Source organism: Hermetia illucens, chromosome 1, assembly GCF_905115235.1.
Source record: "Hermetia illucens chromosome 1, iHerIll2.2.curated.20191125, whole genome shotgun sequence".
Lineage (NCBI taxonomy): Eukaryota > Metazoa > Arthropoda > Insecta > Diptera > Stratiomyidae > Hermetia > Hermetia illucens.
In genome coordinates this window covers 9,108,519-9,134,302 of record NC_051849.1, presented here as the reverse complement: position 1 = coordinate 9,134,302, position 25,784 = coordinate 9,108,519, and the positions used below count along the sequence as shown (strand labels likewise).

General features: G+C 45.4%; 1 protein-coding gene across 1 annotated transcript in view; it reads left to right on the top strand.

Moving 5' to 3' along the window:
* The window catches only part of LOC119646908 (homeobox protein invected), a 228,334-nt gene extending 223,872 nt beyond the window's left edge, over positions 1 to 4,462 (top strand). The window contains exons 3-4 of the mRNA XM_038047578.1: positions 3,019 to 3,125; positions 3,274 to 4,462. Coding sequence (XP_037903506.1) covers positions 3,019 to 3,125; positions 3,274 to 3,522 — 356 coding nt within the window. The 3' untranslated portion in view covers positions 3,523 to 4,462. The remainder of the gene's footprint in view (positions 1 to 3,018; positions 3,126 to 3,273) is intronic.
* The last annotated feature ends 21,322 nt before the right edge of the window (positions 4,463 to 25,784 follow it).

Genomic DNA, 25,784 nt, shown 5'->3' with positions numbered 1-25,784 from the left:
TTTTCCTGAATGACTTGCCGTCTGCTTGCCCATATGGCCGTGTTTCTAGATGAGTCTTTCACCCATGTAGCACTAATGTAATTTCGGTAAGGTTCACATATTACCTCCACGTCCACATTTGACTCTGGAATGGTTTGCGATAGCAAGTTATGAGCTGCATAGCAGTGGTTGAGGTTGATGTGCACAACCTCATTTAGCTTCTTCCTATATGCCGGACACCTTCAACGCGCCGGTCGTCTATTTATTTTTTCCCTTTGCACAACATACATCGGGGATCTCCAGTGGAATCTTTGATAAGATGGTCCTCATCTCCACACTTCCTGCACCTTATCGACCTATCGTGCTCACTAGTATATGCTCCTGCAAAGTGATGGAAGTCGAGATTATAATTAATCTCACCGTGTCGTCTCTCCAACCACTCCTTGATGGCAGGAATGAGCCTGTGAGTCCACCGACCCTTTCCCGAGCGTTCCCACCGCTCTTGCCAACTATTTATGGATCTCTCCCTCTCAGCCTCCTTCGTCTGCAATAAGGGAGAGATTGGCTTCACATGGTATATATTCGCCATCTCATCTGCCAAGATGTCAATCGGCATCATTCCAGAGATGACGAATGCTGCATCATCTGAGACAGCCCTGAAGGCAGAGCATACCCTCAGAGCTGTCCTCCTGTAGACTGCATTCAGTTTGCTAGTGTTAACTGACATCCGCAACGCCTCCCTCCAAACTGGGGTCGCATAGAGCATGATTGAGGTCACCACCCTGGCTATAAGCAACCTAGAGGTATGCCGTGGCCCTCCCACATTCGGCATCATCCTCGCCAGGGCCATACTAGCTTTGGATGATTTATCACAAACATACTGTACGTGTTGCTTATAGCTGAGCTTCCTGCCTATCACCATCCCCAAGTATTTGATGGCCGGCTTGGAAGTGATGATATGATTCCCGACTCTAACACAGGCGTAATTTCTCTTCCGGCGCTTAGTGATGAGGACCGCTTCTGTTTTTTCCTCCGTAAGCGTCAAACCAGAGCTCTCCAACCAGCATTTGACAGCACTGATTGCCTCGCGTGAGTATAACTCAGCATCTTCAAGATGCTTTGCGACAACAACCAGTGCTATGTCGTCAGCGTAACCCACCACATCGTTGCACATGATGTTCCACAGTAGTGGGCCCAATACGGAGCCCTGTGGGACACCCGCGGAAACAACGTACTCCTGGGGTCCGTCATCAGTGTCATACCAGAGCGTTCTTTCAGTTAAATAACTATCGACGATAGCAGCGAGATAGGCGGGAATACCAACTTTCGCTAGAGATTTGCGTATTAGATTCCAATTGGCCGGATTGAATGCATTTTTCACGTCCAGGGTTACTACCACGCAATATTTGCTGGTACTACCCTTTCCGTGGATTGCATCTTCGGCCAAGCCAGTAACCAATTTGATGGCATCAATGGTTGATCTGGCTTTACGGAACCCATACTGCCGATCTGAAAGGCCGCCTTGGCTCTCAACTACCGGGAGTAAACTATTATAGATTACCCACTCTAGCATTTTCCCCACCGTGTCCAAAAGACATATGTATGTCTGTTTGTCTGTCTGTTTGTCTGCCTGTCTGTCTGTCTGTCTGTCTGTCCGTCACACGCATTTTTCTCGGAAACGGTTACAGCGATTAACACCAAATTTGGTAGAAAGGTGGGAACTGTGAACGCTCACGCATACAGTGAGTTACATCCTGGGGGTGTAATTTTTTTTTTCATCAAATATAGTCATGTGGGGTATCAAATTAAAGGTCTCGGTCAGTACTTTTCAAAAACATTTGTTGGAAAGGTGGGGAGTGCGGGAGGTTGAAAGTGACCATTCCTTTACGGGGGCCATTCTCAGAAACTACCAAACCGAAAAATCTGAAAAAACTCAAGAGGCTGCCACTATATGGTGCCTTGGCTCCGAAATACCTTCCACACTGATATCTGCACAAATAAAGTTAATAATAGTATATTACTATAATTTTTAGTAATTCGCTGCAAAACCCCCCTTAAGTTCATGCTAGGACCACCAAATTTCGCAACAATATAGGGTGTAACATAGAGCATGATGTTACCAAGTTTAGTAGAAATCGCACTATTGCGAGCAAAGTTGTAATACGTCAAAATTGTCGCTTCTTTGCAAATTAAAGGCTATAAATGTCAATATCATCCGAAAGTGGATATTCTCACATAATATTGTATATGCATATATTACGTGCTACGTACTGAGAAATGCACAAAACCTTTCGTACCTGAAGCGTCCAGCTTCCGGTTTCCCTACTTGTTTTCGTCTTTTTTTTGTTTGCCGCATCCTCACCTACCTTAAGTTGAGGAAGCGTCACCTGTGTCTGCCAGGTGATTTTGCCACATGACGCTTGGACGTTTTTCTCCTCTACCGCCCTAATATAGGATAACCTAATGCCACATACCAGAGCCCTGATATTTTGATAGATATTCCGTCTCTCCTTGATGAACTCACCGAGTTCATTTATGCGTTCCCCCCAGTAAAACAAACGCTGTTGAAGTTTGTTGCCTTCCACGGTCGTCTTTTACGGCATCGGTAATTATGTCAATCCAGAGACTATGCAAGTTCCTTTTCGAGTCCTGCGACGAATCTCCTAAGGGGCATAGGGGTAATGTTGCCCTCAGTGGTTACCTCCCAGCTTTTGTGAAAAGGATCCGGTTTAGATCTTATTTCCACTCTACTAAGATCCCTTACAGCATTAGATGCTAAATTAGCCAAGCTTGCCACTACTAAGGCACTGAGGTTGCATGTCCTGAGCCAGCCTACCATCCAGTTTCTGAAAAAAATTGTAGCTGTAAGCACGTATCTTAAGATTTTATCATAAATATTATTAGGGAAGACCTGATTTATGTTTAGATCATATTCTTGAATGAATAACAGAAGTATGTATGTGTGTGTGTTTTATAGTTTACCAAACTGAAACTTTTCATAAAACTGGAAAATTAATGATCAATTTCCTTGTCGCCTAGGTCCGCGCACGCGTAAGCCAAAGAAACCCCCTAGTGAAAAGGGAACATCATCAGATGAGAAACGTCCGCGAACGGCATTCAGTGGCCCACAATTAGCTCGATTGAAGGTAGGTTTCCAATATTTTTATTATAATTCTATTTCAGAATTTTTTTGAATGGTCATAAACACGCTTCAACTTTAAAACTGCATCTTAAATTTCAACTTTCATCCCCTAATCCTTTACTTATTTCACTTTCTCTATTCCTCCCAAACAGCATGAGTTCAATGAAAATCGCTACCTTACCGAACGTCGACGACAACAGCTCAGCGCTGAATTAGGCTTAAATGAGGCTCAGATAAAAATCTGGTTTCAAAATAAACGTGCAAAAATTAAAAAGGCGAGTGGAACGAAAAATCCTTTAGCTCTACAATTGATGGCCCAAGGACTGTATAATCATTCAACTGTACCCTTAACACACGAAGAGGAGGAACTCCAGGAACTTCATTCAAAAGGTGTTGCTTGAATCCTTGCAGTAGTTGGGATCTTTTGGTGTTGCTCTACAGAAGCGACTGTGACCCGTCCAGTGCCATTATATCTTTATGTTTCCATACGATCCTAGCAAAATGTCAGTTTTGACTTTTCCAATCCTGAAGAAAAATTACAATGTAACAGTGCCGATGTGAAAATATACGACATATGAAAATTTATCTTGAAGGAATCCATTTTCTTCCCAACACAATGAGAACTATCTTTTTTTAGTTATCTAGATTCCCTAGTTATCATTCAAAGATTCAATAAAGAAAAGTGTACTAAACTCCGACAGGGTGAATTCTCAGCATAGTAAAAAGCGAATTATTTGAGAAAATCAGATAAAATTCGTTGAAGTAATATTTTCAAAATGAGAGCAACAACTTGTATAAATTCGATTAATTACCGAAACCTAAATTATAGATACAACTCCTAAATTAAGAATATTTTAAGAGGAAGACGATACTGTTAATAAGTAATGCCACCTAATGCGAATGAGAAAGAACTTGTTGTATACCTACAAAACTCTTAGACTTCTCTATACTAGTCTTGAATGCCCTAATAAGTATATATAATTATTATCGATTAGAATAATTGGAATTGAAACAGTAGGAAACCAATACAAAATAGATTTTGAATATTTCAAACGTGTACATATAAAATAAATGACTTTTATTTAAATGGAGGGTAGTGTCCTTATTTGCTGACGGCGAATTCCTTAGAGCTATTTTGTAATTTATTAAATATTTTATTTAATTGGTAAAAAAAACAACTTTGCATTTATTTGCTTCTATTTTGATTTTAATTCTAAAATTACGCTAGTAGGCTCCTGGTGTTGTAAAGTTTCGGATTGTATAATATTTAAAATCGAAGAATATTTTGAAGAAATGTGTAAGAAGAGGTTATTTAATTATAAACACGAGAAAATAAAAGGAAAACGGATTTAGATAAATAAATTGTTTTTATTTTATGGAATAGTAACGAGCAAGGTAAGTTCTTCAATTTCCTTTGTCTAGGGGCTAGAGCGGGTTGTAAAAGGCGACTAAAAGGGATGGAAGTCGTGGATAAGCACTGACCGCAGGGATGTGATTTTGAGCTTTTAATGAATCATAGGTACACAAGAGTAAATATCAGAATTGGAAAAATACCAATGAACTGCATTTCCGCCATCTGTGTTGTTCAGCTGGCAGATGTTTTGTAATCGATTTCCCAACCCGGGCCACTGTCCGTGGTTTCATGGCAACAATTCGCTCGCTTTGCCTAGTGGCAAGCTGACGGGAAAATATTTTCCATTTTAATATAGAGACTCTCTAATATTCCAAAATGATCATTAACATTTTTTTGTTGCTGCTTTTGGTATTGTTCTTACCTTTACCCGGAATTTTAACCAATGGAAATCTTGGCAAGAACAACACTTGTAGGATCAATTTCAAACTTAATAAAATGGATTTTAAATTTGGGAACGAGCTTCCAAAACATGATAGCTCCTAATCTTTTCAAAATGAAGTAGCCAAGTGTATTGTCGCTTTATTCCCACGCTCGCTGCCGTTCCTTTTCCATCCGTTTTTCACGGACTTAATTCAGACAATCAACTTGAATCGAGGGTTGATAACCGTGACCAAAGTGAGCTTTAAAAGCAGCAGCAAGAAACGTAAGTCGAACGATCAGGTGAAAAAATTAGAAGGATTAAACTATGCGACTATGAAGGAGGACGAGTCGTTCAAGTTTCGGTCATGTGACAGGAACCCCGGAATGCATGCAGACGATGCGTATGGCTAGAAAAGGACCTATGAACTCAACAGCTCGTGCTTACGGGTAGTGGTAAGAACCATATTTCGGTGGTGGAAACGTGGGTAGCGAAGCGATAAATATGAAGTCATAATAAAAACCCAGAGTTGTAAGAAAATCGTGGTAAGTAACGAAACAGTCGGCCTCGTGCATTTTGCAAGCGTACTGTCTAGCGAGTGTAGGGTTGAGTGAATGTGGTCTGTTGAGGAAATCATTGTACGAACTTCCAGGCAGCTCATAAATCTTCTAGGGAATGAAAGCATTGATCTTCGACCTTATTGTCCTTCTTATCGGCTCCTGATCCCCGTCTTGTACGAAACCTCACACGTATTCCGCTATTATTTCCAGTTCTTTGTTTTCTGCTCGTTAGTGTTGATAGGCTCCATGAACGTCATCTCGGCAAACATTTGGCAGTCTCCCAGATTCTGGAATGAGATAAGCGAATGCTGAAAGACATTTCTGACACTTTATGCATTTCCTATATTTTTTTTACATTTGATTCAAATTGAATGAAATGAATTCCACATTAAACAGTCATTCGATATGTCTGATTAACAAATTGCCAAGTAACAAATAATTTTACGTAAACTATGAAGATTTTTACAGAAACAAAAGTCAACTTTCATGATAGAAAGCAATTAGCTAAAGTAATCTTTGAACGCATCAAAGAACATCTCGAAAGCGCTATTGACAGAAAGCGGGCTTGTTTCCGACTGCAACCAGTGAGATTTGAACCGCAGCCTTCCGTACTACAGCCTTGTGCTCTGACCACTCAGCTATTCGGACACAGAGCGACATATGATGGCCCAAAATATCACTTGATAGAACGAGGTAAAATCCCGGAGGTTCCCGGTCCAAAACGGAATCCGCTAGGTTTGCATCCTGTCACTATTTGCTCAGTGACTGTTTCCCCTCTTACCGGGTCATGGACCTTGGTCAAATGGCTCTGGAAGATCAGGTTGAGACTGTTCTGTGCTAATGTTCTTTCGGTATTGCTATGTGTCAATATCCACCTGCATTGTGTCATCGGAGTACGCTGATCTGACACTATGTCAAACGAAAAACTAAGTCAGCCGGCAGGCTAGGCATTCGTACGCATGATTGGAGGGCGCTACTGGCAGTGGATAAGTCACAAATCAAGGAGGGGCAAAAATTGCGAGGGAGGCTACGCCATGCAGTGAAATCTACTCTCCAAAGATGCCGACGAGAGGACCGCTTCAAGAGCGTCTGGCGCAGAACAGTAGAGGGGGAGTGCGAGCAGCTTGAGAAGTCATGGGGGGAGTGAGGTGGACTGCAGCGACTATGAGGAAGAAGAGAAAACGCCCTGCAAACGAATAACCTTACCCACTGAACACACATAAAGAAACTGACACTCGTAAGCTATAGGCAGACTATTATATCATACATTAGGAGAGTACATTGATATAGCAAGGATATCGTTAAAGGCACTGTGTTGTTGGTTTCGAAGAAGGCTAAAATGTGGTTAACACAACACACTACCCAAAAAATGAGGAATCTACGCGATGGAGGTAACGAGAATGGTGAAGTCCTACACGAAATGAGCCGGACTGACCTTAGTTGATGAGAAATAAGGAACAATCTTGATCATCTAGAGTATATTTACCAAAGGACATTCACCGTCACTGTAGTATCTCTAAGAATGCTATCGAATATTGTTAGGGTCGAGTGAATGAGAAAAAAAGGGAAGTTAAGAAAAAAGTTGTATTGTGGATTGCATTGCATTTTGATAAAAAGTTATGGGAAATAAAATGCCGAAAAAATAATAAAGATCGTGTCACTGAATTTTTAGGAAAAAGTAGTTGAGAAGGTCAGTTTGAAATACCCAACTCAGTCCTTCCTTAAGTCTTCCTCCGGAGGAGATGGACACGACCATGCACGTGGATTAGTCACCAATTGGGCTCCCAACGGGGTCCCAGCCCGAAACCTTCCCCACACTCGCCGAAGCCAAGAAGCTACGTCCCACCAGCACGGCCAAGCAACCATCATCAGAGGAGACGAGGCAATCAATAGCTAGCACCAGCAGTGCCACAACAAGGAACAAACAGCTGGTAATTCGAAAAATCCCTCCACTCATTGCTGTCGAGAACCTAGAAACGTTTAAAAATACCAACAAACAAACGCCCCCTCCCTAATAGCTACCTGCTTAAAAAATCAGATAAGTCACATCAAATATTAACCAAAACACTGGAAGACTATTTTACCGCCAGGCAGATCTTAGTGGAGGACCGTAATAAGTTCTTCACTTATACGCTCCCTGCCCAGAAGACTATCAGCCTCATCCTCCGCGGTTTAGACGCTCTCTCCTCAGGATACTAATGCGTCAAGTGTAGCCAGCTTCATGGGCTAGGTGAGTGCGCCAAAACTGCAGAGCAGACATCAAAGTGCGTCAACTGCGAGGGCCACCACCATCTCTCCAACCACAGAAAATGGCTTCGGTTTGTCCAGGTAGTGGCAAGGAGAAATGCACAAAAATGTGCGCTTTTTACCCACCCTCTCTCCCCACAACGGCCACAACCAATCCCGCCTTCACCCGTCCGTCCATGTACTTAACAGACGCCGCACAAAGCGGAACTTCGCCATAGTCACCTACCCGTATAACCCATCCTAGTACAATCTCTAATTCTGGCCTCCTTGAGCTCGCCAGGAAATCTCAAGAATTCCTGCGGGTGATATCCGTTAATGGATGTTAAGATAATCGAGTTGAACATTAACTTTATTATTAGTCGAGCTCGCAGAGACGCGTTCGAATTTTTTTTTTTGCGAGCACAAAGCCCACATACCTCTCCTTTGTAAAACTGGGTTGAACTATAGATACACACCGTCTTTTCCCAATTTCAAACTTTTCCGGACTGACCGACCACAGGCCAACCCTCAGGGTGACAACATCTGCGGTGGAACGGCCATCCTCATTACCGAAAAATTCCCAGCCAGACAAACACACCCACCTCTCAACACCTTAAAATCAATTGAAGCCACCCTCATCTTCTTCCAATCCCATTCAACCTAAGTCTTCGTTGCCTCCGTCTATTGCCCTAACCAACTCCTCGACACTTACGACTTCATCAGTATCAAGTCCCTCTGCGCCTCTCCACCTCGCTCTACCGGATAGCAGTGGTTCTTAGTTATGGGCACAGACCTCAACGTTAGATACCCGTCCTGGTTCGATGCACGGTCGAACCAGAACGGGTAATAATTCCACCGTTTCCTCACAACCACCTATCCCACCATCAACCTAGCCCATTTCAGCCCGGCATTTCCAACATTCAACAAAGGCTACCACCATTCCTACCTTGACCATTTTTTGATTAGCAGCAACCTACCTGTTATTCTCAAACACCTTTCCCTTTCTCGAAACATTCCCTCAAATCAGTGACCATGATGCCATAATCCTAGGCATCAAGTGCCCTGGCTCTCAAATCTCAACCCCTCCTACTACCATCCAGTAGTACAGTTTCCAAAGACAACATCGATCAAAGAGTTCGTCAATACACTGAACCAATTCAGCAAGTATGTGACAAACTGATCCCATCTCGTCCCTTAAACTACCGCAACCTCATTACGTTATCAAATGCGAAAAGACCCTCTGGTGGACTATTTAGAAATAGATATTCTCCACAATTGTCTCACCTACTTTCCGAAATTCGTGAACTAGACAGGTCGAAAAAGTCCTGATCCTCTACAAAATATCTTCCAACACTGAAATGAACCCTGGGATGTACAAGAAACTCAGTAAGGCCTGCCCACGTTTAGACAAATCAATCCAACAAAATGTGATTCTACCCCAATAGAAAAGGTGAACCTTTAAGCACACCACTGCACCCTCCACTTCCGTGAGCCACGTTTTGACCACGAGGTAAACGGAAAAATCTCCCAGCTTCTTTCCCTCCCTTCTTTCACACATCTCTCAACTTATCCAAAACCCCTTTAACTAAACACACGCCGACCCAAGTCTGCGTGAAAGTACCTTCCCCATCCACTTTGTCAGTCCAGACTCCGTCATGGCGTCCTTCGCCACTTCGAAAAAGAAAATGGGTTGGACTTGACAAAATTCTTTCCATCGTCCTGAAAAAATATACTCCTAGCATTGGTCCATTATGCCTCTATGATGAACTACTGCCTAATCAGATAGGATAGTTCCCATTCCAAAAAAGAACCAGAATCACCTAAATGTCGACTGCTACTGGCCTATCTCGATCCTATCATCCTCCGCCAAGATCTTTGATCGAAACATAAAAGCAATCATTGACGAGTGCTGTGACTCCAATCACACAATCCCCAACTTTCAATTCGTCCAAATTTCGGTTGAGCACGCACTCTTCGTACTCAAATCGGACGTCCTCCTGGGGCTCAACTGGACCGACCATAGCTTGTCTCCCCGACGTAAAGAAGGCTTTCGACTCCCTATGGCAATACAGACTCGCTTTCCGAAGTCCTCCATTCCCAACGGCACCTATGCAAGCTAATTCTTAGGTTTCTTGACGGGAGGAAATCCCAAGTTCAAATCCAATAGCACCTTTCTTCTCCCTACTAAAGTCCGACTGGCATCCCTCAAAGATCAGGCTACCCTCTTTTCCCTGTTCACCGCAGACCTACCCTAACCAATCTCGCACACAAACTCAATCCGAATCCTCTAATACACGGATGACCTCATCCTTTACACCTCCACCAAAAATATCCCGGCCAGTGAAGCCCGCCTGAATTCCTATTTAGACGGCCTTTACTGGTACTTCACTCTTTGGAAACTCTCTCTAAACCCGCAGAAAAGCGAAACTATCGAATTCTGCGGTAACATAAGGATGACGCCGAAAATGAGGAGCGACATATTAGCTCTATCCCTCAAAATTCAAAACGCCTCAATCCCAGCCGTAAATGAGGTCACCAACCTTGGGGTGGTTATGAATTCTCGCCTGTCCCATGTCCCACATATCATGAAGGGGCCTTCATATCCCTTTATCCCCTCCTGGATTACAACATCCCAACACCTCTGAATGGCAAGCTGTTTTGCTACAAACACCTTATCCGTCACTCCACATTTTCTGGTCCGACAGCTACCTTAATCAAATCGGACAATTCCTTCTCAAAGAGCGCAGTATCCTACGCCACTGCTTCAATACCGAACGAAGAGTGCTCCAAGTATAACTCCAACCAGATCCTCTACGACTTCTACCAAACGCCCCGCATTGAGGCCGGCCTAGCCCATCATGCCCTCAACTTCCTCACTAAATGTTAAACCCATCCTCATCCCCTTATCTCCCAGACCATGCAGATCGAGATCGTCGAAGAGAATCTTCTAAGATGATCTGTGGAGCAAGTGCGGAAGTTTTCTCGGATACAGACAATGTATCGTATGGCCTTCCAGGTAAGTATTGACGATTCTGGAAGTCTGCTGCTGGCTGGGGCATGACCGGCGGTCATTAAGGCCTTGTACCGGTGTCATCTTCTAAACTGGTTGTCATAGCTACATAGAGGGGAATGAGCAGGCTGACCGACTGGCCAGGGAGGCTCTGCTCTTGGCAGTCCTTTGGTGGGCACAGTCTCTGCCCCACTGCCGACTGTCAATGGTAGAATCTTTTCGCATTATTTAGCAGCCGCAGGCTTCAGATGGCCAAGGTTTGCTACTCGTGCCAAGTCAAGGAGGAGTACAAGGAGTACAAGAGCTCTTGTACTAGATATGTGCAAATGCATACAAAATTGCGGAGGGATCCAGGGCACTAGACTTGGCATACCTTACAATTTGCATTGCCGAAGCTGTGGAGAAGAGAGAGAAATCCTCAAGCACTTCGTTTGCGGTTGTCCAGCTCAAATTGTGTCAGGTTACGGGCATTTTTTGTGGACTCCAGAGACATCTATGGCTACACAGTGGGGGAGCTACTTAGCTTAGAGAATGCTACGGGCTGGCTCTGAAAATCTAAGCCGGTTCGAGCCCTCCTCCTTGCTCTTATCACGTCAGTTGTGATCTTAAGAGCTCGGCGGCACAGTGCTAATTGGGCTCCTCGGAGCGGCCATTGATGAGGTCCCCGTACATTCAATGGGGGGTGTAAAATTTTTCCTTACCGAACATAGCCATGTATTGCATGAAATGAAAGGTAAAGATCAGTACTTTCTAAAGGTGGCATATGATGAGAAAAGGGGAGTGTGGAGACTGGAAATTGATCATTATTTTCATGGACCCATTTTTAGAAGTTTTCTAACCGAAAAATTTGAAATCTGGCACTGAATTTTGTAGGAAATGCAGATCGCAAAAAACCTCCTCTGTTCCCTACTTTCATGGTAGATAACCTTCATGCCAGATGAGTGCTTTCCAATATCTTTGTACATACTTTGATGGTAGGTCCTGTTTTATAGCTACTACTTCGGACTTTATATTGTACTCTTCTGTTGACCATAATTCTATCAAACCGCCTTCACATTTTCGAGAGAACTCTTTTCCTGCAGTTGATCCAGTCTTTCTGGCAGAGTCAACACATTCTATGTAGTTATTGAAGAGACATTCATAATCGTTGGAAAGAGCTCCCCTTTTATGGTACCATTTGTAATTATGTAAAAAGTTTCCTTCAAGTCGATAATCTGTGCTTGCTCAACCTTCCTCACTTGCAGCAATCCAGTATCCCCTTTAAATCTATAGATTCTTTAAACTCGATAGAGAAAGTAATCGTCAGACATTCCAAAAAGACCGTAACCCAGGTTCACTATCATCACCTTTAATACTATGCAAGAGTATGCTTGACACGGCCGGAAAAGTGCTCGAGAAGCTCATCAGGGGTAGACTCGCTGAAGCGATCCGTGCTGCCGGGGACTTATCCGCAAGGCAGTTTGGGTTTAGAACAGGGAAATCTACAGTGGATGCTGTTATGGAGGTCGTAGATGCGTTTAATCGAGCCGGGGCACACAGCCGCCGATCTCGACGGATAGTGCTCCTCATAACGCTTGATGTCAGAAATGCCTCCAATTTCGTAAGATGGACAGATATGCTAGACACACTAGAGAACTCCTTCCACGTGCCAAGCTATCTCTTGCGGATATTGAGGGGTTATCTGAAAGACCGCTCCTTGTTCTATGAGACGCTAGAGGGCCAGAGGAGGATGGAAATCACGTCGGGAGTAGCGCAGGGCGAGTTGGCTATAGAGTCAAAACCAGCGATTAAATACCTTGGTTTAATGCTCGACTCGAAGATGAGCTTCTTCGAGCAAATCAAAGCAGCCGCGGAGAGGGCTGCAGCAGGAGTTGCGTCCTTGAGTCGGCTAATGGCGAATGTCCGCGGCCCTATATAAACTAGGAGACGTCTCCTCATGGGAGCAACGCAGTCCGTCCTTCTCTATTGTGCGGAGGTATGGGCTGATGCCCTTGACAAGGAGGTGCATCGTAAACACCTCGCTCAAGTGCAGAGAGGCGGGGAGCTTTGCGAGTGGCGTCTGCTTATCGCACCGTCTCCAAACCGGCTGTGATGGTGATGGCGGGAGTGATCCCCGTTGTCCTCCTTGCCAAGGAACGCAAAGCTATCTATCGCCGTAAGGGCGAAAACTTAAGAGAAGTGGTTGCCCGTGAAGAACGTCAACGCACCCTTAGCGAGTGACAACTTTCTTGGCAAAATAAGCCAAGGGGCAAGTGGACTGCGCGGCTCATCGACAAATTATACCCATGGTTGAACAGAAAGCACGGTGAGATTGATTACTTCCTTACCCAACTTCTAAGTGGGCATGGAGGTTTTCAGTCTTACCTGCACAGGGTTGGGAAGGCGCGATCTCCTGATTGTGTGTTCTACAATAGAGTGGCGGATAACGCTGAACACACCTTTTTCTCTTGCGAGAGGTGGGACGGCCTCCGCCAGCAGCTTTATGCAGACACAAGGGAGCTCTCTCCAGACAACATTGTCAGAGAGATGCTGAAGAGCGCTGTCAGCTGGAATCGTATTGCGCATTATGTTCGGGCTCTTCTTACTACGAAGAAGATTGAACTCGACTGGCAGAGGAATCGGACGGTAAGGGGTTCCCTGAACTAACAACAACTCCCTTTCTCCCCTCCCCTCCCGTTGGTGAAAGGAATTCCTTGAAGGCTCCCACAGCCGGGAGAGCGGGATGGCTAGCCCGAAGTAATGTGTCAAACGGTTCCAAGCTAGTTCTCTGATGACAGGGAGGTGTTTAGTTGGTAGTTCGCCAGCGTGCTGTTGCGGGAGTCCAACACTCTGTGCGTAAACGCATTCACCTACCCTACTCCCAAAAAATATTATGCAAGAGACAAGCCTGCAGCAGCGGGATAGCACGAGGATGAAACAAATATGCATGACGACCGGGACTCGAACCCGGGACAACGACATCGAGGGGCTGACTAATCTAATTATTTGAAAGGAATGGCTACCTCTACTTTTTCCAGAAATAGATATTATCGAGATGCAATCCAGCAATCTACAAGGGTGTTGAATATGAATGGTTTTTAAATCTGAAAGTCGGAACTAGGTTCTGAAAGGAAAGTATGATATTTTAATGGTCCTTATTCGTAAGGACGTTAAAGATATATTTCTGGTCCAATGGAAGAGTTTAATTTATGAAGCCAACCCCAATTCAATTTTTGGGGTTTGATTATACTAGAAAGATAAAAAAATCTGTCCCGATAGATATACGGACTGTATTCAAACCCGGAACACTTTTAATCAACTCAAATAGAAATTATAATTAAAATTTCATTACTTATTGAGGGTTTATAGATGATCGCTTCGCATAAATGCATACAATTGCTGCTATTCCAATTGATAGAAACGTTAATTATGGATGAACTTCTCTAGATTGTGAATTAAAATTAACTGAAGTGATTTGAGATTCCTTTTAGTAATTCTATAATCGACTCATATGCATATTCGCATGTCAGAATATGAGCAGAGATTCCAACTCTTAGCATAAATTATATTTGGATTCCTCAACGTATCGATGGAGCGATCTACTTGGAAGAAGATACGTTCCTAATCATGTGCTGATGGGGCCCCATTAGGCGAATCCTAATGCAAATACCTCCGAATAGGTAATAAAATCTTCCATATAAATTGCGATACCGTTAATAAAAACTATACTCTAAGGCCCCCTATCGATTTCGTTATCATTTTATATTTTAACTTTTAATTGCGATTTCTCGAACATTTACTGCTTCGCCATCATTACAGATATGCTCGTATCTTGTGGATTTTAATAGACGCATAGGGTCAAGACCTTTCTCCCAATGCATTTTACATTTAACATTTACACTTAAGTGCGGGTAGCCTTGCATCTATAGTCGCGTCGTCATTATCATCACAATCGATGATTATTATCATCGTCATCGAAACGAGACATCGATTTCCCTAACTCTTTATTATTTGGCTCGTTACTGTCTTGTGAAGTGTTAAATTGAAAATGAAGAAATTCGCCTCACTCGCGCACGGCCTGCGACAGCGTGTGGAGCCGTTGGAAATGTGGGCCTGGGCCTGGGCCTCAGATTCAAATTGGAAATGAACTCTCTGATTATTTTGTCCCTGCAATCGATTGATTTATTAATTTGTTATGACTTGTAGAAATTTATTGATCTTGGGAGGTTAATTTCATTGAACTCATTCGAATATTCCCCGAAGATAATTAATTGAATGTGGCACGAGCTACGAAAAAGTTGGGATGGATTTACAATTCATGATGTCACTGGTTTAGGCGATGTTTGATGAGCGCTTCAAATTGAGATTTTCGTCATTTGAGTAACAATTCAAATGGGACTCGAAAGTTTGTTGTATGAATGCTTTCTTATTTTCGCTTACTTTTCATTCATGCATGTTTGAAAAACTGATAGACATAGGCATAGCCCTATCGCCGATAAAAATGGGCATCACGCCAGGACCCTCATCGGCCTCGACGGTTTGTTGGTACCATCGGAAATACGAAGCTAATGCGACTAAATGTACCACAGGATGTACGTTCGGTGCAACAAAAAAACTAGGTTCGCGGGGTGCCTCGGCGACGGCTACCCGAAGCGCAGTGCCACGTCCACTTACAGTTTTCGACCCCTTAAGCAGGCGTTGCTTTCTGGTCGACACGGCCGTTGAGGTGTCTATTCTCCCTGTACCCCGTCCAAATACCCTTGTTCCGCAAAACTTACATTTGGCGGCCGCGAACTCATCTCCCATCAGCACCTCTGGCTATAGGCAGGTGGTCGTGAGTCTCAGACTCCACCGTACGTTTTCGTGGCGTTTCATTCTGACGGACATCAGCATCCCCATATTAGGCGCAGACTTCCTGTGTCACTATGGTCTGCTTGACTTGTACACCAAGATCTTAATAGACCCCGCAACCTCGTTACAGACGTCCGGGAAGGTTTCAACTTGAGGATGTTCGAGGATGTTGCCGACCATCGCATTCGCACACTCCACTCCACTCCACTCCAAAGTATCCCAACATCACAACGGCAAGTAGTTCCTCCAAGCCGGTTACGCACGATGTGCAGCACCATATCAATACCACTGGCTCTTCAATCTTCTTAAAGGTGCGCCCTGTCCCACCCCAGAAGCTTGCTGTTGCGAAGAGAGGGTTTGAAAATTTGATGAAACAGGGCATCTGCAGACCATCAAACAATTGTTGGTCCTCGCCGCTGCATTTGGTCCCTAAGCCAAGCAGCGAATGACGGCTATGTGGCGATTATAGGCGTCTGAACGCTGAGCCAGTTCCAGATCACTCATATATGATTTCGCGCACTCACTAACTGACTGTCGTGGTTTTACGACCTTGGATCTAGCCAAAGCGTACCACCAAATCCCTGGCGCTCCCAAAGATGCACAACTCTCGAGTTCACTAGGATGACTTTCGGCTTGTGCAACCCTACGCAGACTTTCCAGAGGTTCATCCACTCTTTTTTATGAAACTTTATGAACTTCTGTTTCGTCTACATGGATGACTTTTTGGTCGCTTTCGCTTCCGAATCTGAGCACTTAGAGCATCTCGAGTGCATTTTCCAACAAATCCTTCAGGAAGGACTTGCCCTAAACGTTGAAAAATGCGGATTCCTACAGAAGCAGGTGGAATATCTCGGCCACTTAGTAACCCCTGGTGGTATACAACCTGATCCAGAAAAAGTTGAGACGATTAGGAGATTTCCACTATCTACTACGGTGAAGGATCTGCGAAGGTACTTGTACATCTTAAACTTCCATCGTCATTTCGTGCCCAAGGCCGCTCATCACCAAGCGATCCTGAACGCCTACTTGTCTAGGCCCAATACTAAAGACTCCCGCGTTTGAGATAGTCAAACAACAGCTTGTTGGTGCAACACTGCAGGCATTTCCTTAGCCAGATGCACCCCTAGCTGTGTTCGTCGATGTCTGAGATTCAGCGGTAGGCGCCGCTCTTTACCAACGGATTAATCAAATCTAGCAACCGTCGAGCTTCTTTTCAAAACAGCTCAACGCAACTACAGCGTCTACGATGGTGAACTATTCGCCGCGTATTTCGCTATAAAATACTTCCATTTCTGCCTTGAGGGCAAGGCGTTCACTATGTTCACGGACCATAAGCCCCTTACGTTCGCGCTTAAACAGAAGCTCGACAAAGCGTCCTCTCGCTAACTTACGCGCTTGAGGTATATCAGCCAGTTCACTACTGACATACAACACGTATCTGGAAAAGACAACGTGGTTGCTGACGCTTTGCCTCGAATCTCGGAGTTCCCCGCCACGGTCGATTATACGGCAATCGCCGGGGCACAAAAAGACGACTCAGAGCTTCAGAGCCTGAAGGCAAACCCCAAATACAAACTCAAGGAGTTCCCTATTTTCGGCTCAAGTTCTTATTTATTCTGCGAGACCACAGATAAGGGACCCAGGCGATTCATTCCAGTCGACTTTCGCAGGGAAGTATTCAACGGGATTCACGATCTTGCGCACCCAGGCAGGAAGACGACCAACCAGTTAGTTGCTGATAAATATTTCTGGCAGCACATCAACAAGGACGTAAACTCTTAGGCCAAACAGTGCACCGCGTGCTTTCACACAATCCATCTCGTTGTTATGATTATGGACCAGGGAATGCAATTCGAATTTACTCTTTTCGCGCAGTTAGGAAAGCTCCTTGGCTTCAAACGACATATGTTTACTGCATACCATCCGCAGTCCAATGGTGTGCTGTAACGTTGGCACCGGACACTGAAGGCTGGTCTAATGGCTCGCAACGATCCGTCATGGTCGCCTTTCGTCCTCCTCGGTCTCCGTACAGCCCAGTAAGAGGAGTTCGCGGCCACCCCAACCGAGATGGTATATGGGGAGAATTTATGCCTGTCCGCCGACTCTGTACTGGACATCAGAGCTGGGTCAAACGACTTGGGAATGCTGCGTCTGCTCTAGAACGCGGTTTGGAAGATGCGGCCAACTCGACCGTCCCGGCACTCAACATCGGAGGCCAACAGCTCTAGGGATCTCGTACATTTGACCAGATCCTTATCAGGGTGAATGTCTCTCGGAGGCCGCTGCAACCACCACACGAGGCGATCGAGGCGAGTACTCATTCAAGCTCGAAACGGGGGCGAGCCCAAGTGGGTCTTCCTGTCGAGGCTGAAGGCCTTCGTGGAATGGGCGACCGCTCCGAAAAAGCGCGCGCGAAGCGTCAGATTCACCCAATAACTCCCGTTGGCGGGGTCGCGCAGACGAGGTGGTTCGCTGAAACAGCGCGGTTTCAACTTGGAGTGGAGTGATGTGGCGGCGCATAGGATGCACGAACATGTGCACCATTGTTTTGAAACTTTATTGCACTCGAAATCTTAGCCGCGCCTCGGAAAAAGACCGCCCCCCCCCCTGTCACGATTCATGACAGGTCAGTAAACGACGTAAAAAAAGAAATTGCCCACTTACGGTGGAGATGAAAACAGAAGTCGCGCAAATATTAATAATTTTGTTTTCGGTCATGAGGGACCTTACAGATCATAAGCCTGTTCTGCGAGGAATGTTAAAGGTAGAATTTTCATCCACGATCATGAACAACTGGAGAGGTGCAAGGAGCACTTCAACAGAATTCTGAGTCATATAAAATCCAGCGAACTGGATGGACTATATGACAGGCAAAGGTGGGACCAAACCAACCCAGGCTCAATTGAATGTCCATTAAATTGAATATCGAAATTGAATCCTGCAAATCAGGCGACTTCGCGCCTCAAAACCAGTTCATAAATTGGGTTCGCTCTGCAGTCGGCGACGACGAGAAAACAACTACCGCAGGTGCTCCGCCAATGTTCTTCGTTTAGGTATAGTTATAGTTTAAATTCCATTTTTTCTAGTATTTCATCATGTTCAAGTAAAACACGTCAGGCCGCAAGAGTCGGTACTACCTTTTCCTTTTGAACAGGTTAGTGGTCTAGGTCTTCCTTTGCGTTCGCTGCCTTTCGGGTTTTTCCTGGGATGAGGTGTTCCTCCGCTACAACACTCCACTACGAAAGAAAATGATTGATAATGTTGAGCAAAGGGAAGGACATCGCAGGGTCTTTGGCCCCCTAACCGCCGTTTCGGTTGGGATACCACCGTTTTGGCAGCGGAACCTCAAGGCATAGTTCCTCCAAGTAGAGGTGCAATTCACGGGTGTCACGACTGGCGCCACTAAACTCAACCACGCGTTGGTCGCCGACGTGTTAAGCGAGTGTTCTTACCCCCGGCTGAAGGACCAGCTTATCAGGCACCTGTCGGTAAGTAAGATAGCTAAGATGAATCACTTACTGACAGATCTAACCCTTGGCGCTCGCACACCCAGAAAGGTCCTTCGGGAATGAAGCTACTGGGCGGGCACAAGGTCTGCTCGTGTCTTCAGCGAGCACCAGAGGGCACACAGGCCATCTTAGCGTGTGCCGACGGCGGTTCTCTGGAGGTGTCAGTCGCAATTGGGGACAAGATATATGAGGTGGTCACGGAGTTGTCTTTCGAGACCGCCGATGCAACGGAACTGAGGAGGCAACTAGCCACACTTACGACCAATATGGCCAAACCGGCGGAGAAAGCGTTGCGTTCGAGAGAGCGGTAGCGAACTCGTTCGACGGTCGCCTCGAAAAATGGGCGGTCCGGTAGCCACGGTCCGCATCAAAATCCTACGTGTGCTCGTACCGCCGTATGTTTGCAGATTAAGCCACTAAATGTGTTAGCCCGTGCACTTTTCTCGCGACCCCAAAACACTGAGTTCGGCGGGGGCCCGGTGACGTCTATTTGAATTATGGCAACACGTCGCCTTACAGTACAAGATCCCTTAAGTCGCCGCAATTATCTGGTAGACATAGGCGTGGAAGTCTCCCTGCATCCTGACCCAATAAACTACTTCCACCGCAACTGAAATTAGCGGCATTAAACTCCATGCCTAGCGCAACTTACAGCTACAGGCAAATAGACGGGAGTTTTGGCTTGCATAGCGCCTTTTCGTGGCGGTTCATTTTGAGTGACATCAGTGTCTCCATAGTAGGCGCAGAATTCCTGTGTCACTACGGATTGGTAGTAGATATGCAGATAGACACCATAACGTTGCCAATGCTCGCATTAGCGTACTCCTCCAAAAGTAACATTGCTACCGAATGTAGTATCTCTCAGCGAGTTAAGCCTGATGGAAAGCACCACCTCAACTCTACTGGTTCCCCAACCTTCTCGAAGGTGTGGTTTTTTACGTTTAGTTACTGATGCAAGGTATATGCACACCTTTCAACAAAATTTGGTCATCTCTATCACATTTGGTCCCTAAGACAATAACGAATGGCGACTTTGTTGAGATAATAGACGTCTGAATGCTTAGACGATTTTGGACCTTCTACTCATCCTAGACTTTGCGCATTATTTGGCAAACTGTCGTGTTTTTTCCACTTTGGTTCTCGCCAAGGGCTACCATCAAACCGCCGGAGCCTCCGAAGAAATTCCAAAGGAAGTAATTTACACGCTTTTTGGACTCTTCGAGTTTACACGGATGACTTTTGGCCTGTGCAATGCGGCGTAAACCTTTCAGACATTCATCTACTCTGTACTACGAAACTTGGATTCTGTTTCATCTATTGGGATGATATTTTGGTCGGTCGCATATTCCACTGGGTCTCATCATTTAAGTGCATTTTTCAACGCCTTCTTGAAAATGGTCTACTTCTCAACGTTGGCAAATACAAATTTCTCCAGCAGCAGGTGAAATTTCTAGCTCATTCTATCACCCCTTACGGCATTCAACCCGACCCAGGCAAGGTGGAATCGATCGCGAGCGTCCCACGGTCAAAGACAGTCAATGATCTTAGAAGGTGCTTGGGCATGGTAAACTTCTACCGTCGTTCTCTGCCCCGAGCTGCTCACGACCAGGCATTACTTAACGCCTACCTGCCTGGTCCTATGACCAAAGATTCGCGAGAGGTTGTGTCGTCTTCAGGAACCGTCCTAGCCTATAAAACCACCAATCGATAGCTGTTAGACGCTTCTTGTTTGGCATTCCCTCAACCAGATGCACCTCTAGTTTGATCGAAGGAATGCTTCAGACGCTGTAGGCACTGCTCTTCATTAAAGGGTGAATCCAAGTTAGCAACCGTTGGGTTTTTTCTAAAAACAGCTGAAAATAATTCAACGGAATTACAGTGCCTATGATCGTGAATTACTAACCGCGTATTTGAATATCAAGCACTTCTTATATTCCTTTGAGGACAGGGGCCGTTCAACCTTATTCACGGACTATGAGCGTCCGACTTTTGCCTTACTGCAAAAGCTCGACAAAGTGTCCTCTCGCCAGCTTCGGCACCTAGTCTACCTCAGCCAGTTCACATTTTTTTTTTTGTTGGGGTAGGGAAGGTGAATGCATTTACGCACACAGTGTTGAACTCCCGATTCGGTACGTCATCGGACTACTAACTAAACACCTCCCCATCGTCAGAGAGCTAGCCTGGAACCGTTTGTCACATTACTTCGGGCTAGTTCCCGAACTCTCCCGCCTTGCGGAGCCTTCAAATCAGGGAATTCCTTTCACCAACGGGAGGGGAGAGGAGGAAGGGAACTGTCAGTTCAAGGAACCCCCTGCCATCCGGCTCCTCCACCGGTCGAGTTCTATCTTCTTAGCAACGAGAAGGGCCCGAACGTAATGGGCAATACGGTTCCACCTGTCAGCAGTCCTCAGCATCTCTTCGACAATGTTGTCTGGAGAGAGATCCCTTGTGTTATGTTATATTAAATAGATCTGCTGACGAACCCCATCCCACCTTCCACAAGAAAAAAAAGTGTTGTGGGCTTCGTCCACAACTCTATTGCAAAACACACAATTCAGAGAACGCGCCTTTCCAATCTTGTGCAGGTAAGACTGAAAACCTCTATGCCCACTTAAAAATTGGGTAAGGAAATAGTCAGTCTCACCATGCTTCGGATTCAGCCACGCACCTAAGTTGCCGATGAGCCGCGCAGTCCATCTTCCTCTAGTTTCATTTTGCCAAGAGAGCTGCCACTCGTCTAGAGTGTGTTGCCGTTCTTCGCGAGCAACCACCTCCCTTGGCTGATCTCCCTTGCGCTTGTATATGGCCTGACGCTCCCTAGCAAGAAGGGCAACGGAGATAACTCCCGCGATCACCATCATGGCCGGTTCAGAGACTGTGCGGTACGCAGACGCCACCCGTAAAGCTCCCCGTCTCTGTACTTGCGCGAGGCGTTTACGATATACGCAGTAGAGCAGGACAGATTGCGTTGAGCTCATCAGGAGACGTCGCCTACTAGACTTAACGCCGAAACTCCAGCCGCAGCCTTGTTCGCTGCTGCTTGGATTTGCTGCTGATCGACTCGCCGAATGATATGGGACGCAGGGTCGGAATTCTCCTTTTAGTCAGGATGACTACTTCGGTTTTTTCCATTGCAAGGTTAAAACCATGAGTAGTCATCCATCCGCTTACCCGTCGCATCAATATGCCGAGTCTGCTTTGCGCCTGTTCGACACTGCGTCCAGCAACAAGCGCTGCGACATCATCTGCGTAGCCGACCAGGCGTGACTCTTCTGGCATGTCGAGTTTAAGCAGACTGTCATAGGTAGCGTTCCAGAGGTCCGGCCCTAGGATGGATCCCTGTGCTACCCCCGACGTGACCTCCATCCACCTTTGACCCTCTAGTGTTTCATAGAGCAGGGAGCGGTTCCTCAAATAGTCCCTCAAAATCCGTAAGAGATAGTTCAGCACGTTGAAGGTATTGTCTAGTGTGCCTAGAATGTCTTTCCATCTTACGGAATTGAAGGCGTTTCTGACGTCAAGTGTTACGAGGAGCACCACCCGTCGAGTTCGGCGGCTATGTGCCTCTGCTCGTAGAACGGCATCCACGACTTGCATGACAGCATCAATTGCCTCCCTGCCCTAAAACCAAACTGCCGGGGAGAATACCAGTTTGTATACCTCTGCTGGAATACCATCGGGTCCTGGCGCCTTCTTGTTTTTCATAGAGAGGACTGCCTGTTCCAACTCTTTTATAGAGAAAAGTGGACAGTCCTCTGCGCCCTCCGCGTCGACGTCACCATCCCATACTGGGTGCGCAGGGAAGAGTGCCCTTACAATGCGGTCCATCTGCTCGGCCTTAAGTGAACAGGGTTTCCGCAGAGCCCCGATTTTTCTGGTTATCAGTTTGTAACCGAGTCCCCATGGATCCCCATTCACCTCGTCGACCAGATCTTGGCAGCAGTGAGCTTTGCTCTTGTTTATTGCGCTGCTGAGTCTCCTTTTGGCTGATTTGTACTCCATCATTATGGGACATGACTCCTCCCGCTCGCCTAGACGTTGTGTTAAGCGGTGGAGCCTATGCCACTCCTTCCGGAGCTCTGCGATTTCCACTGTCCACCAATACATGGAAGGTTTGCCGCGCCTCGATGTCTTCCTGGGCATGGAGGTTATCAGGTTCATAACTGAATTTACGAGTGTCAGCTGCGGCGCTACCGCCCCCAGGAGTACCCTCCAACGTGGCCCCACCTGTTCCCAGAGTTTCGACAAACTTCCCGGTATTCACTTTCGCGACCCATGCACGACGTTCCATGCCAGTTCACATCTCCGAGCTCAACATCCCAGCCGCTGTTAATTTTTCAGAAATCGCTGTGGCCCAGAAAATTGAAGATCCTACTTACTTCTTTTACTTTATAGAAAGCATCCCTTACAATGTGAATGACTCTACTCACTTCATGTGAACTTTCACTGAGATTTTCCACTTGCATTAGTTTTCAACAAAAAAAAACCGGGATCCGGGTGTCGGTATAAAACCATGTAATGACACCGCGTTTTTACAAGACCCGAGTATCATCGAACCTGGGTGCATTTACCGGTGCAACCTGAAACTACACAACGCACTGATTGCGTTATCATGCTTATCTTGTTCATCGGAGACAGGCAGGTGACAAATTTTGAGTTTCTTTCATAGTTCATCCGCTCCAGATTGAAGTGACCAAACGTTAATGAAGTTGTTAAGAGAGTCGTTTTTCAGGGCTTACATGCGCTGTAACAACAACTTATGGCCAGTATTATCTGTGGATATTACGATCACCGACCAGTGGAGAAGAAGGACTTGATGGAACATAAAAACGTTGTCTCTAAGGTAACCGCAAACAGCATATCGATATTACGATGCAACCATGTGGGACTGCGGGACCACACATTGCGATCGCTTCTCAAAATTAATTCAGAGCGTGGGATAGACTATTTGGGGCACATAGCATCCATATGGCGGTGTGCAGGGCTATACTTTATCAGTTTCAATTATTATATCTTTATTCCCGGACGCCTGAGAGCAACGAGGTGTTAAATTGACCTATCTGCAAGATGTGCGCAATCGAACCTCTATTTATTCGTTGGCGATCTTTATGGCATCTCAACGGTTATCAAATTGAATAAATGATCGAACGGGCCTTGAGTGCTCAATAAAAACACCTAATTCATCATCAATCAAATTTAAATATGAAATTGACTGAATGCATTCCGCAATCTTGAAGCGACCCATGCGACCGTTGAGACTGGAGAAAAAGGAGTGTTGGCGATGGAAAAGCAAAGTTGTCCAATCAACGAAACAAGACTTTGCACTTGCATCCAGTTTTCCATAGAGCGCAAGGATCACCTCGTCCGACCATTATCGGTACGTTTGCTCAAATTACTAATGTGCCCTGTCAGACGTGTCGAACACAATCATTTCTCTTCGTCAGTGGTCACAACGATTATGTGATCAGTATAATTGGCTGTTACCGGTCCATAAGGGTATTTTGAAGATGGAAAGGCATTTTCAAAATTTAATTCATCTTTTTAGCAAGAACCTGCCATCAAAGACGCATTTCTCCATTGAGAATGTTACTATATGCATTGAAAGACATTCGTGCAACTTTTCCACAACAATTAAGCACATCCTTCCTTAAAAAGATACTTCTATTCCCGAAATCCAATATGCCCCTTTAAAACTCCGCAAAGATCAACAATTACCACTAAGTGATCTTCATAAGGCTCTACACCGGATGGGTAGCACTTTGTCTTGCCCTTGTAGTCCTTCAGATACATTATACACCATTCAGATCGACAGATCTTCGGGCACGATTTATAGGTTGTCAGATAATCTTCTAAATGTGCCGTGCCTCTTCTCTAATGGTAGCATTGTGTGCAGTTTCAAAGTTTCATCTAATTCATGTTTTATGACGGCTTCAGGATTACTCAAATTGATAAGCAACGACACCGTCGACGTGGCCACGGTCAAAGGGACTATCTCATTTCATTGTAATGGAGAAGAATCAATCAAGAGTCGAGTAAATTCATAGTGGTCAATGCATCTATTAGACAAAGTCGATGTAGATTGACTACTTCTATCTTTTAGTTATTTGTATAAATTCTAGAACGTTTACCAGTTGAAAATGTGTAGATGCTGTTGATTGATGCAGAAACTCTTCCTTTGAATAACTTGGATCTGTTCGATGATATGAGGTTGTGTGGAAATAAATAAATTTATTATAATTGTTTGCTTTTTTGTAGCGATATTCATTTGATTTTCTCTGGAAAAGTGCAATATTTCTGCATTCGAACAAGGTTATGCAGATGCGACAGACGACCTTATTCTTCTTCTTTTTCTCCAGCCTTTGTCCCGTCCATAAGTGGGGTCGACTTGTCGTGATCGGTTTCGCCATTCGGCCCTATCAAAGACCTGATCTGGATGCAATGGCGAGGCTTTCAAATCCCCATTCAGGGTACCAAGCCGCCGTAGTTTCGGCCGGCCTTTTGGTCGCTTACTATCGACATCGACGTTCAGACCAATCTTGGCAAGTGAATCCTCGCTAGCGCAAATTACGTGACCACACCATCGAAGACGCCTCTCCGCAACTTTTCCACGATCGGTGCAACCTTGTATTGATCGCAGATATCCTTATTTCGAAGGAGATCAAAACGTATCATATGGCACACGGTCAAACGCTTCCTCCAAATGCAGAAATGCAATGTAAAAGAGGCGATGCTTCTCACGGTATTTCTTCACGGATT